Below are 12,603 nucleotides of genomic sequence, written 5' to 3'. Positions count from 1 at the left end.
GTCACCACGTCATGTCATGGAAAGCGAAACGCTCATCCACGACAATTCCTCAATTAGCAACGATAAAAAGATGTGACAACAGATTTCCTATATGCCTGGACAATACAGAAAGTTTTAGTCTCAGTCAACAACTCTATCTGATCAAGAGCTCCGCATTCTAAAAACTCCGGACGAGAAGACATCAAGTTCTCAGGTGACACTGACTCCAATTTTTGGCCTTCCATGCTTTCGAAGAAAATGTCACCAAGAATGACGTAACTTTAGAAAATTGTGGGAAAATCCGATAAAAATGCGCACACTTAATTTACTTCGAGTTCGTCTTTCGTCTTTTCCTTATCCACGTGAGAAAAGAAAAGACCACAGCAAATCAGAGATAAACATCTTCTATCGCAGCTATATATCTTTCGGATCTGACCACACCGGGTTCGGATTGAATCAGACACGCAGAAAGGTCGAGATATAGGCACTAGGTAATCTTTGTAATTTGGATCTGCTAAGAAAATCACGAGTGTGGGAGTTAGGGGTAACGGAATTCCATAGAAGATTAGTAAGTGAGAGATCCTTCCAACATTGATTTGATAGGCAATTTTTTAATTTCATTTTATTCATTCTGATGAATCTATATGAACAAAAAGAAAGATCCTTTTTGTTGAATTTGTTCCGAATAATCTTCGACAATTTTTGGCGTCGCCTGAGAACCGTAATCTCGTTGAAGAGTATTGTGAGGTACTTTGTAGCGCTCAAGGTGATCTGTATAAAACAGGCTTCATATAGGCGTAATTGACGATAATATATTTATCTTGAAGATTTCCTATTCACAAATCTGAGGGGTTCCTGTTGAATAGTCTCTTCACGACAAAAAATACAGTGTTTTAAATCGATTACTAACATCTGCGAGAAGTGAGCGGTCGATTACCAAGTGGCGGTAGTGGGTTATCAGCTGACCAGACTGAACGTCAGACTTTTCATCACCAATAATTAGCACAGAAGGATGTGGTAACATGAAATGAACGACATCATCGTACTGATAAAGGTAACGTCAGATCACGTAACCTGCTTACTACTGCTTAAGCAGACGTTATATTGCATACGTGTTTCCATCTTCTGAGGAAAGCATGTTTCCCATTTGAGGCGAATATGCACTGAAATAGACACGCGCAGAAGAATCATAGAGGAAAAACGCAGCATATATAGTGGCCACGAAACGGTTCATAACGTCTCATCTACCTCTTTGCCGAATCCTCATGAATTAACTGCCCGATACTACTGTACCACGACACACCAGTTCCACGTCGTGGGACCCGTCACACCTCATTTTCTGGCTTTCTGGCGCCGGCGCACCAATTCGACGCCATGAGACTCGTCTCACGCCAGACTGCATTGCGTTGTTCTGAAAAAGAGCGCCATTGGAATTTTATTGTCTTCTTCTTTTTAGAACCTCTGCAGAGTCAGGAGATCCACATTTTCTTGAAGGATTTTGCCCGCCAAGCGGGAGAGAATGCACTGCTCCTCGTCTCGTTTTGCACAGCCAGTCTTTAAGCTTCTTATGCTGAAGCTCCACTGGGTGCTGAAGACTTGCAAGTAGGGTGGAAGAAGAAATTCTTCTGAACAAAGCAGACAAAACAAACGCTTCAGCACATTTTCTGCAGACCAATAATTCCTAGATTTTAAACTCTCGTCGAAAGGTGTCTGATGTGATTCTCGTCGAAAGACCACCTAGGATGAAGATGACTCATCTATTTGGAGAAATTCTTTGGAAATTTTTTCCAGCATTGGAATGGCTAACTTAATAAAATGTTAGAACAGCATGAAAAGCTGGAGTATCGCTAATGTCTCCCATAATTCCAATATTTTAAAGTAAATTTCTAATGATCTTTCTCATCTTTTCATTCTCATACAGTTCACTGTCTTCTAACTTTCCATAATGATTTTTACGGAAATTTCTCACCTTGGATCTGTTCGTTTGAACCTCCATATTGGTTTCGGGAGTTTGCACGAAAGGTTAGAACAGCCACCCAGCCTTCCCTAAATGTTTCCGCTGCAATATTAGCAGAAGTGTGCTGACGCTCGAAAAGTTGGACATTTCTCGGAAACACATTTCTCCTTCCTCATTATACAATTCATGTTTGAACAACGCATCCAAATCTTTTTTTTAGGGACCAAGTTCGATTAACAAAAATCCTGATTCAAGCAATATTTTTGAAGAAAAAGTAGCAGCCAGTGACTTGTGGCGTATGATTTCACTCACATTCCTTGCATTCTTATCGATAACAAAGCAGAAACACTTACATCAGTCCATGCGCAACCCACTTGCGCAAAATCGGAATTCTATCATCATCGTTCATCCTAACTATCCACAAGGGCAGAAAAGATCCCTGAATACGACGAAGAAGTGGCGCTGGTAGCGCTTTGATGTGGTGCTTTTTTGAATAGAAGACCATTAGGAAAGAATGATGAATCTGCGGATTTCAGTTCGTTTTGCCGCTATTCCGTCTCCCCATCGTCGTTGGTTTATGGTTGTTTTCCTGAATGGATATTATGGCGAATTTACTGCAACGAAGAACAATTGATTTCTGCTAGTAGAAAGAAAACACATCAAATCTCACTTTAGAACTGAGAATCAAATCCCTGAACTGAGAATCAAAGAAGTGAAATAAAGTGCTAATATATGAAAAAAAAATCGCAATAGTTTTTCACTACGCCTTGATGAAACGTAGCAAAAAAAGCCAGAGAGAAACGTTTTCAGCTATTTTCAGCTGTGTTCCTCCTGAGTGAACATTGCTGACCTGTTCGCCCTCTCCCTTTTTCGCACACATTAACAAAGAACTGAACTAGAAGTGCGTGTAGTCGAAAGTAAAACCTATGAAGTTCTTGTCCAAAACACTTCGAAACACTTTCTGTTTTTTTCAGTCTTTTTTTTCATTAAAGACATGAAGTGAGTGAAGCCCGAGGGAAAATAGTCCGGCTTTGCTCCGCTTTGCGTCCTAAGAAAAATCCCCGACAACGTAAATGAAGAGTCGCAATGCTTCGAATCGCTCTTTTCCCTGTAAGTGCTTAAAATATAGAGTCATCACAAGAATTTCGGCGGTATAGAACTTCAAATTCCTGCATCTTTTTTAGCAGTAAATTTCAGTAACGAACTTCTCTATGTCGCACTCCTTCTAAGTTTTCATCCGACTGACGTCAATGAATCGTTTTTCTGTTGTGGTAATTCTTAGCTCTTCTGCTATACGACCATACATGTCTGCAAATATGCCACAAAATTAAATTTATTTGCCTCACTTTTTCGCCACCTTACTTTAAGACTGAACGTTCTTTGCTCCGTTCACTTATGAGGGTAATAGAACTCGGAGCCAGCTCCCTGAGGTTTTCCGTCCTTTGCAATTTTCCAGATTTCTACTGGAAACATCGTTCAGCAAGCAGAAACATCAGAGAACGAGGTCTGCACGAGATGTCCTCCAATATTAGATAAGCACGATATGTTTTCGTCCGATTTGCAATATGTAATATGCAAATGACCCCAATAATCCTTTATTCAAAGACTTGGTGGCTTAAGAGCAGCGAAAATTCACTTCCAAGTTGCAAAGCAGTAAGTTTTGATGGAGTTTGGCTTGCAAAGATAGGAATGTACCACGTACTAAGTGGGATTTGCTTGAAACAAGCAGTTTTGTTTGAAAATTGAAAAACTGTTCGATACCCAAAATTAAAACTGAATCCTATAGTTATTGGTGTAACCGTGAACTACTATTCAACACTATAATTGGTATAGGAAGAATGTGCTAGTGTCAATTCACAAAAAAAAAACTTTAATGAGGGTGAACGAATTTGGAAAAACATATTCGAAAAGATTGAATATTGGTTGCCGAAAGATATAGTCGATAAATGATCTGGAAAACTCTCTCCATTCATAAAATTTCAAAAGAAAGTTAATCATATACAGTAGTCTTGGAACAAGTTATTTTTAGAACATTATCCTGGACTCCACAACAGGAGCACTTTCTTCTGGAGCTTCTTCTCTAAGTTTTGATGAAATCTCACCCATCGTTACTTCAAAATATCCTCTGTATTACTCACTGTCGGTACTCCAGTCATCGGAGCATCCATTCTGCCATGACAGTCGACGTCAATCGGATGCTGCTACACTGGAGGGAAAGCGCAGTCATTCTGAAAGATTGTTCGTGACTCTCTTCCTGGACCACATAGTTTGCAGATGTGTTCGGATCCAAGGCTTTCTTTTGAAAAGATTCGCTTCATTCATTCATTCCATGTTACATGCTTGATATTGAGAGTGGTGATAAGAGACATGCGCGGTCGATGGTTTGAAACCGCTGAGAGCAAACCAAACACTTCATCCATCCGGGGTTGATAAATTGATGCCAGACCTGTCTGAGAGGGAAAAATCTCCTTTCTTTCATCCCTTATTGAAGCATAGAACTGAGTTCGTTAACTACAGTAGTTGACAAATAAATACCGAATAAGAACACTTACTTCATGTACCGACTGAGGTCCGCAAAAGATGTATAGGCTGGTCATGCACTCATAAACCTCAAATGGTTCTGAATTGAATTCGACCCATCAACTGAATCGTCACTCTTTATTCCTTTATGCTGATCTTCCGTGAATCATTGGTGAACTCCGAAACCACCTTTTTCATGAAAACAAATATGAACATTCGTCTAGTGGTTTAAAAAAAACAGTCTATGGAGCGAGCTCCTTTCTAACGAGGCACTTAGTTTTATGGTGGCTTTGTGCGATGTCTTTCCCCATGCATTTCCGATCAGCCGACATTCATCCCCAGACATTTTTTTTTTATCTCATTGAAAGGAACTACAGTAGGATGCTTTTAATCCGCTATTCTTTAATTTCTCTTCTATAGAAACATTCCATGGTTCACTAATGATGTGCTGTAAAGCACCCACCACCTCAACGCTCCATTATAATTCTTCTCCTTCCTCCCTATTCCCCATAAATGAAAGAAATAAAGAAAGTTTGCTATTAATTATTTAAAAAGTCTATGACCCTTAAATAGTCTCATAGGACCTTTTCATTCCTCTTTACGGGCGTAATAGGGTCGTGCCATGCTGCTGTCCATTAAACTTAAGCTCACAGACCTAATCTCCGCATAGGCATATGGTTTTATTCTTAATTATTTTGTTTAAAAAAATCTTGTTTATTTTGTTTCACATATTTAATTGTTTTATTGCTACTATTATTGCGCATTGACCATCTAAATCGTAAGACGTTATGACTGACAGAGCAAAAATATTTTCAGTTAAATGATTCAAATCAAGTCTAACGACCGTGACCAAAGGAATAAAATACTCGAAAGTTTGAGAGTTTAAAAGTGAAAGCAATTCAGTAATTGACAATTTCTCGGATGGTCTTTCTCTATGTAGATGTGAAGATTAAGAACAGATATCCTGTACAAACATGGAGCAGAAATCCGCAACCGTGTCACTTTTCCCTCCCTTTTCATCATTCCTCAGTGTTCTTCATTTTTTACAAACATCTCCAGCCCTTTTTTTAAATTAAGATTCCGCACTCAGTAAAATACAAATATAAATTTGAACATATTCTTTTCCATTAAACGAGTATCCTAGGAACCACTCATGCTCCGTGATCCCTCGTTTATTCACCGTATTTTCCTCTTTCTTTCTCCGTCTGCAAATCTGCGCTGTACATAGACATCGTAATTGCATGTCGTTCTCCAGGGAAATTCAGAGAATTCCCACTGGATAAAAAAGTGTATGACTTTCACCGATCACAACGGGCTGCTCTGCAAGAAAAAAACTACTTTTCTCCTCTTCTCAAAGAATTCTGTCTTTGCTTAATCAATTCACACAAAGTTTTTCAAACTGGTGGAGAACATTTCCCCAGTTGAACATTCCGTTATTCGCGAACCCCCCGTTTTTTTCCTATCCACTTCTCAGTTGCTCTTTGTGCTTTGTCCTCTTTCCCACTACTTAGAACACCATTATAACGTATAGTTATTGCAGAACAGTATTTTCTGCGGGAAGATTTGAAAAATTCGTGAAGAAACTTGGGGAAATGTGAAGTCCATAGTGATAACAGCAACAACAAATTAGGTAGGGAGAGTAAGTATTCATGGAAAGCTAGTTATATAAAGAAATTGCTTCAAATTACGCTGAAACGTTAAATAAGATTAAAATATTGGAAATCAATGACATTCTTTAGAAAAAAAAAAGATAATTGCACAAACTTGTCACTATTCAGCTATCCTACTTCACCCACTTATTCCACCTGATGATCGGAGTAAGCCGTAAAATGTGGCCCTCAAAATTTTCATGACTTATTGCTGCAGATCATTCCATTAAAGACTTTGGCTGCCATGGATCGGATACTATAAAAAGCCCGCATTGATCTTGGTTTTTGACGAAATTCTCCACAAAAACCATCCTGTTCGTTAATCAATCCAAAGAGTTGTCTGTTCAGACTTTTCGTGGCACAGTTCTCGTTCGTAGCCAAAAAAAAAATTTCTAGGATTTCAACTTATTATGAAGATTTTCACCTATCAGCGAACACACATGTAGTAAGTTGTGAATTAGTGGAATTTTAACCCTTCGGACTCAGTCTTCTCAGGCAGAAGGATTATTCCAGCACTTTTCCGTTACAAATGCTATCCTAACCCTTAGTCAAATATTTAAAAAGAAAGCAGAAAATGCATTTACTGGAATACTATTTATTTGTTGTAGACACAAGTAATAGTTAATTTTACCTTATACAATAGTAACAAAATATGTCAATGTCGCAATGTCGCACGCACGGCGGCAACGGACTGCAAAGGGTCAGAATTCTGGTATTTTTACGTGATCTTAACGGAAAATGGCTACTTTAAAAACAGCGTACCACAAAGTTGGAAGTGTTGAAATCTCCCCACGAATACGTACGATTACTGATATAGTTCACAAGCGCGGAGGAATAATTTGCTACTGGCGCTGTTTCACCGTGTCTGCTCTTGCGGACACTGCACCTTGTTAGGTGTCTCCTAGGAGAAACCGTTCCGACGAGACCTTCTTCACTTCTGGTTTCTCTGGATTTCCAGGGGAATTGAGCGTTATCATGCTCGTATTCTTGAACTGCGCCCCCTCCTTTATCTATTCGCCTACAGATTCCAACATCGCGATTTCCTTGATACTTTCCCTTCAATTCGTCATAACACAGTCACAGACAAATGATCTTGGTCTCGTTATAACATATCTCCTTATTCGCAGTTGTAGTTGGAGACGTGTATTATGACCTTCAGAAGCTCCCTTTTATTTTCTTATGAACCACAACTATCGACCGAAGTAGGTGATCCGTTCGAAAGAGTACAAACGGCGCTTAAAACATACGTGGAAGCTGACCCCCAAACTTAGTGTTCAGGAAATAGCAAGCACTCTTTCAGGCTATCTGTTCAACACTCCAAAGATCTCTTTAGAAAATTGAGAAGGTCTACAGAGAGGGTATATCGGTTCCGCATCTATTGTCGGAGATGAATAAAGAACAACGGCGTGCAGTTTGCACATCTGTATTGAGCAGACAGCGAATTGATCCGTTTTTACGATGGATTGTTGCTGGTGACGAGAAATGGATCCTGTACAACAACAACAAACGCACCAACCAACGGATTTCTCCTAATCAAACACTACTACCCACTCTTAAACCATCGCCCAGCTTAAAGAATGTGTTATTGGACGTTTGGTGGACCTGTAGTGGAATAATTCATTCGAATTATTGAAACCAGGAGGTAAAAAGTTACGGCTCAGTTGTATTGCCAACAACTCTGTAGGATACGCAGCAAATACTTGGCGCAAAACGGCCAGTTCTGGTCAACAGAAAAGTGGTAATATTGCACTAAGGTGATGCCAAGACGCACGCCCCAAGACTATCCAAGGGAAAAATAAGGATACTAAACTGGAAGGTTTTACCACATCCCCATATTTTTCAGACACAGCTCCACCTGATTTTCATTTATTTCTGAACATTTCGTAAAGAAGTGCCAGCTCACCTGGTACCATATTTTTCTTCGAAGGAAACGAAATTGTATGAACAAGGGATTGAACCTCTACTAGCAAGATGCCAAAAGGTCCTGGATAACGACGAAGATTACATAATCGTCTAAAGATGGATTTAAATGTGAGTAAATTCGTTTGTTTTCTGTTGCCACTGAAGTAGTTGATTACTTATGGGTACCCCTAATATAATGCTATAAATAATATAATAACCAAATAAATATATAACTAGCATAAGGGTGATTTCGAAAGGAAAAGGGTAAAAAGTGTTCAAATCGCTCATTTTCAAATGAATAAGCTGCTGAAAAAATTATTTCTGCTGAGGTTTATAAAAACCATTCACTCTATGCAAACTGTCCATGAATGGAACTGGATCTTGATGCGACATGTGCGGCATTAGGGAATTTGATGCTCAGTAATGAGAGTCTAATTTTAACATGAGAGCAAATAAGCTTCGGCATCTATTAATTGTGATGGATGTCTTCTTCCCCAAAGTCTGAAGATTTCTGCAGAATCACGTCTAATCGAGAAAATTGCAAGGAGTTTAGAATTTATTTCCAATAAATCCGCTGCCGGGGTCGAAGTCGTCGTCGCATCTGTCGACATCGCATCTGGCGAAAATCGTGACTGCCGGTGCTTCATTCAAAGAAGTTCATTGCTTAAATCACTGAAAAACAAATGCCCAGAAAGCATAAACGCATACGGCGAGCAGACGCACGTCACTTCGTCAAAATTGGTTATCGAACGTGATTTATCACTACGCGATCAGTTAGTTGGTGGTGCGTTTGCGAATCCAATTACACGCCACATCGGGTTGTAATTACATTAGCGTCATCGCCACTGCCTCAGGGATACACGCATAAGCTTCCTTTTATAGAAACAGAAAATCTTCTTCCCGCATTTGTCCATAGAAAAACATCCGCTTTCTCACAAATTATAATCATTTTCAATGCAATACTTCAGACAAAATTGATGATGTTATGTGCGCTCGAGCGCAGCGCAGCGTTTTGAGGCTGACGCTTGTTTAGACGTCATGGTGTACAGGATTTCCTTCGTCTATGAAAAAACGCTTCGTATGTATCCTACACATTTCCTGCATTCAGGAGTCCGCGATAGAGTACAAAACTGCGGGCGTGAATCCTTGAAAATCCTAGGTATGACGACGTTTTAATGAATTTCTAGATCATCCAGGAAAATGTAACTTCCTCTCTTCTCAGATCTCCAGACCTCTAAGAATGTCTCCTTCTCTGTTTACCAACAACGACAAAGACTGTGCGTTTGCCATTTTCGCGGCAGTCTCTCCCTATCTGATTTTTGCTTCCATTCATTCTTGCTTAACACCCTACGGCACTAGCTTGAGAGTGGGGCGAGAAGATCAGCGGCATCTGCTATCGCAGCTAGCTGCCATACACCTCGTCGTCATAACTAATACTATGCAGTCATTCGATTTCGCGATCAGCAGATCCCTGTTAGATGAGCTTGAAGGCGAAGTTCGGATACTGAGAAGCGAAAAGTGCGCAACTGGACTGCTTGCACCGGGTAGTCGCGTCAAAACCACCTGAACTGTGGACCAGCTACGAAAACGGTGGTGCGGTGGTGAGCGAGGTGGGAGCTTCTCCACTCAGACTGCAGAGATGAGACACCTTGACCGCAACCGCTGCTCCACCGTGCCGCATCGAATGCAGCTGCTTTCGTAGCTGCGCAAAACTTCTGTTTGTTCTGCCACCAATTCTTCTTCAGTGTTCGACATATAGTAGCCCTCAAATGTGCTCAAGCGGAAGAGGGCGCTACGCTGCGGCAAGGCGCGTTCTTCCTCTGTTCAACACGCTCCCTTCTCTATCTGTGCTTGTCTAGCTGCGGTCGTCCCGCTAGAGGATCCGGCGAAACTTTGCAGCACACGAAACTATCACTCCAGAACCTTAGAGTTCCTCTAGGAGTAAAGCAAACGAAAAGACAAATAGAAAAGGACCTTGACGAGACTATTTAACCTCACTTGTGCATTATTACACGGGAAAAGTGATGAAAAGCTTCCAATGGCATGCAAAAATCTGATTTCGAAGCAAACAGAGAAAGATAGCTCAGAAGAGCTCTTCGTGCTCACTGAGGTTTCATTCACCGTGAAGAGAATGTAACATGTGAACCCGTTCTACGTCTGCTGTATGTCTAAATAAGGAAAAAAGGCAACAACGTATTACCAGAAAAGAGTTGGTCCAGTCAAAGAAGTTCACAAAATTAATCAATCTATCCGGATGGGTCAACGCGTTCGATTTCAACTAAGGACTGCTTGAGTTCCATGAAGTCGTATGTGGCCTCTTCAGTGCTTTGCCAGGTCAGAATGATGTATCAGTTCAGTGTTTTGTTAATATTCCAGAGAATTCTGGAACCATTTTATCAACTCTGGAGGGATGGGAGGCCCGTTGACGAGGGGCGGTTCCGAGTCATCGACAGACGCGCTAAATCCGCTCCTAGATCATCCCACTTAGTCTAATCATTTCCGAAGTTTTTTTTTCATAGAAAAGATTGAAAATCTGCTACTTAAACTGTAATTATACACAACACACATCAGTTTCAAACTTGACTACTTTTTAGATTAGCCCTGCAGCTTAGGACCTCGCAGACAATTTTAATTACGCCAAACACCCCATCCGACGCTTAGAAGTGGAAACTTACAACATCAAAAAAGCTTTTTTTGCAAACACTTTGTTGAGAAAAAATGGCCGAATATAGGGAATATCACTGATCGGCAGATGATGACTATTTCTAGAGAATGATAGGGTGGAGTTCACAATCCTCCGGAGTCTTCTCTCCACGATTTTCTTCTTTAAACCGCAGTTTAAGAAGATGTTCGGCACTGCAGCGTATTGTGATGTCCGCTGTGCACAATGTACGTCTAAATTTTCTCCGTACATTTGCTTTAATCAACGTTCGATCGAAAATCGAGGTTAGACATCTGCACAGGTCTCGCCACCGCGTCAGGGAAACGTTTACGTTTGACCGTGGTGTGTAAGTAGTCCACGAATATGACCATGATCACAGCACATCCTCCTTATTGCTCCAGAAAATGGCGCGTGAGACAAATACTGTTGCACCAGTCCTCAACAATAGCTATTTATTACTTGCAATAGAACTACGACAATCGTAGTTGAGTTAACTTAGTTAATTAGAGTCAGCTGAACAATCGTAGTTGAGTTTTATTTGTTGGAGTGCGGACGTTGGACGAAGACGGTGTTGCCCGCGTTCTATCGTGTAATGTGTTGCATCGTTCGGGTTAATCCCTGCCTTTTTGCCTCCTAATGCGGAAGGTCACACTGGTTAATATCGCCGTGGCGTACAGCATTAACTGCAGCAGCTGGACATAACGTGGAGCCAATAATGATTCAGATTAAGAAGCATAGGAGGGGGAGGAGGGGAAGGGAACGGGATTGAAAAGGACCATCTAATAACTCAAAAAATGGCAAAGAAATATAATCTGTCTACCTTATGTGACGCATAGATGGAAACTCCAGAAATCCATGGTTACAGCGATGATGACCATTGAAATCTTTGGATCTTTTCCTGCAAACGCGGAACACGATGATCTCGTTTACTATGAATGTTATCAGTGGTTCGGTGGTAATCAAATCAGATTGAAATAAATGTACAAAACTGGAAGTGCTATGAAATAAAGAGAAAGAGAACAATGCGTTAACACAAAGGGCAGTTGACGAGGATTGACGAGGACTGTAGGTCAAAATGATGTTTGATTGACTTACATTATCTATTTTATCTTTATTTTATTTAGAAGCCAAAATACCAACCTATTTTCCTTCTTTTATATTAAATCTAAGTCCATAGTTTTTGAGCCAAAATTTCTATAAAGATTACCACAACAACTACAACAATAAGTTAATCAAATACGTACTCTTTGTTATTGTTACTAACTGCTCCCACTCCTAGGTTTGTCAATGCTGCTTCACTAAAAAAAAACCCGGGTCCAGGTAAAAACAGCCATCCTTGAGCATTATTTCTTAACTTTTGACAGTCAGACTCGCTTATGATACCCTCTCTGCACACGTCTCGAGCTGTCTCGAGCTGCGACTGCGGTGTTCTCGCATCGAGCCAAAACGAGTAAATATCGAAAATGGTGATTTTTGGCATCCGGACGGCCTATATTAGGTCAGACTTTTCAGAATTGTTCATGAGAACAACTGCAGCATAACCATAGAGCACCAAAATTTGATTAGAATGACCTACACACTTTGTCAAAAAGTAAACAGGTAGTTTTTGAATAAATGCAACAAAAAAACCCGACTTACTTATCTTACAACTGGACAACTGACCCCTCCGCATACGTTACGTTCACCCTGCCGTGAAAACGAAGCAGCACAGGATTTCCTCCGCGTTTCCCGTCCATTCTACCAACTCATTCTTTCCAACCGCATTGATTTAGCGCCGGCCATAACGACGGCCACCCTTTCGTTCACGGCCATTCCTCGTGAGCGGCGGCACGGCGGCATTTTCCCGCCCAGAGCATCGCTGTCCATGTGGTTCACGTTCAAAACTTCACATATGAAATTTTCTTCCTCAAGCTTTGTTTTGGAGAATTCAGGCC

At 40.7% G+C, this 12,603-nt stretch overlaps 2 protein-coding genes across 2 annotated transcripts; both read right to left on the bottom strand.

The window, feature by feature from the left end:
* Positions 1 to 9: 9 nt before the first annotated feature.
* Positions 10 to 1,246, bottom strand: RB195_012487 (uncharacterized protein; the record flags this gene model as incomplete). The annotated part of the gene is made up of 4 exons (XM_064194361.1): positions 10 to 48; positions 890 to 1,024; positions 1,078 to 1,142; positions 1,228 to 1,246. 4 exons carry the CDS (start codon positions 1,244 to 1,246, stop codon positions 10 to 12), a joined length of 258 nt encoding a protein of 85 aa, XP_064051944.1.
* Positions 1,247 to 1,304: 58 nt separating this feature from the next.
* RB195_012486 (uncharacterized protein) lies at positions 1,305 to 2,441 on the bottom strand (the record flags this gene model as incomplete). Its single annotated transcript, XM_064194360.1, has 4 exons — positions 1,305 to 1,390; positions 1,949 to 2,025; positions 2,290 to 2,375; positions 2,439 to 2,441. The coding sequence occupies 4 exons, from the start codon at positions 2,439 to 2,441 to the stop codon at positions 1,305 to 1,307; spliced, it is 252 nt and encodes an 83-aa protein (XP_064051943.1).
* Between the last annotated feature and the right edge of the window lie 10,162 nt (positions 2,442 to 12,603).

Source organism: Necator americanus, chromosome III (genome assembly GCF_031761385.1).
Source record: "Necator americanus strain Aroian chromosome III, whole genome shotgun sequence".
NCBI lineage: Eukaryota > Metazoa > Nematoda > Chromadorea > Rhabditida > Ancylostomatidae > Necator > Necator americanus.
This window is presented reverse-complemented; position numbering and strand designations above follow the sequence as displayed.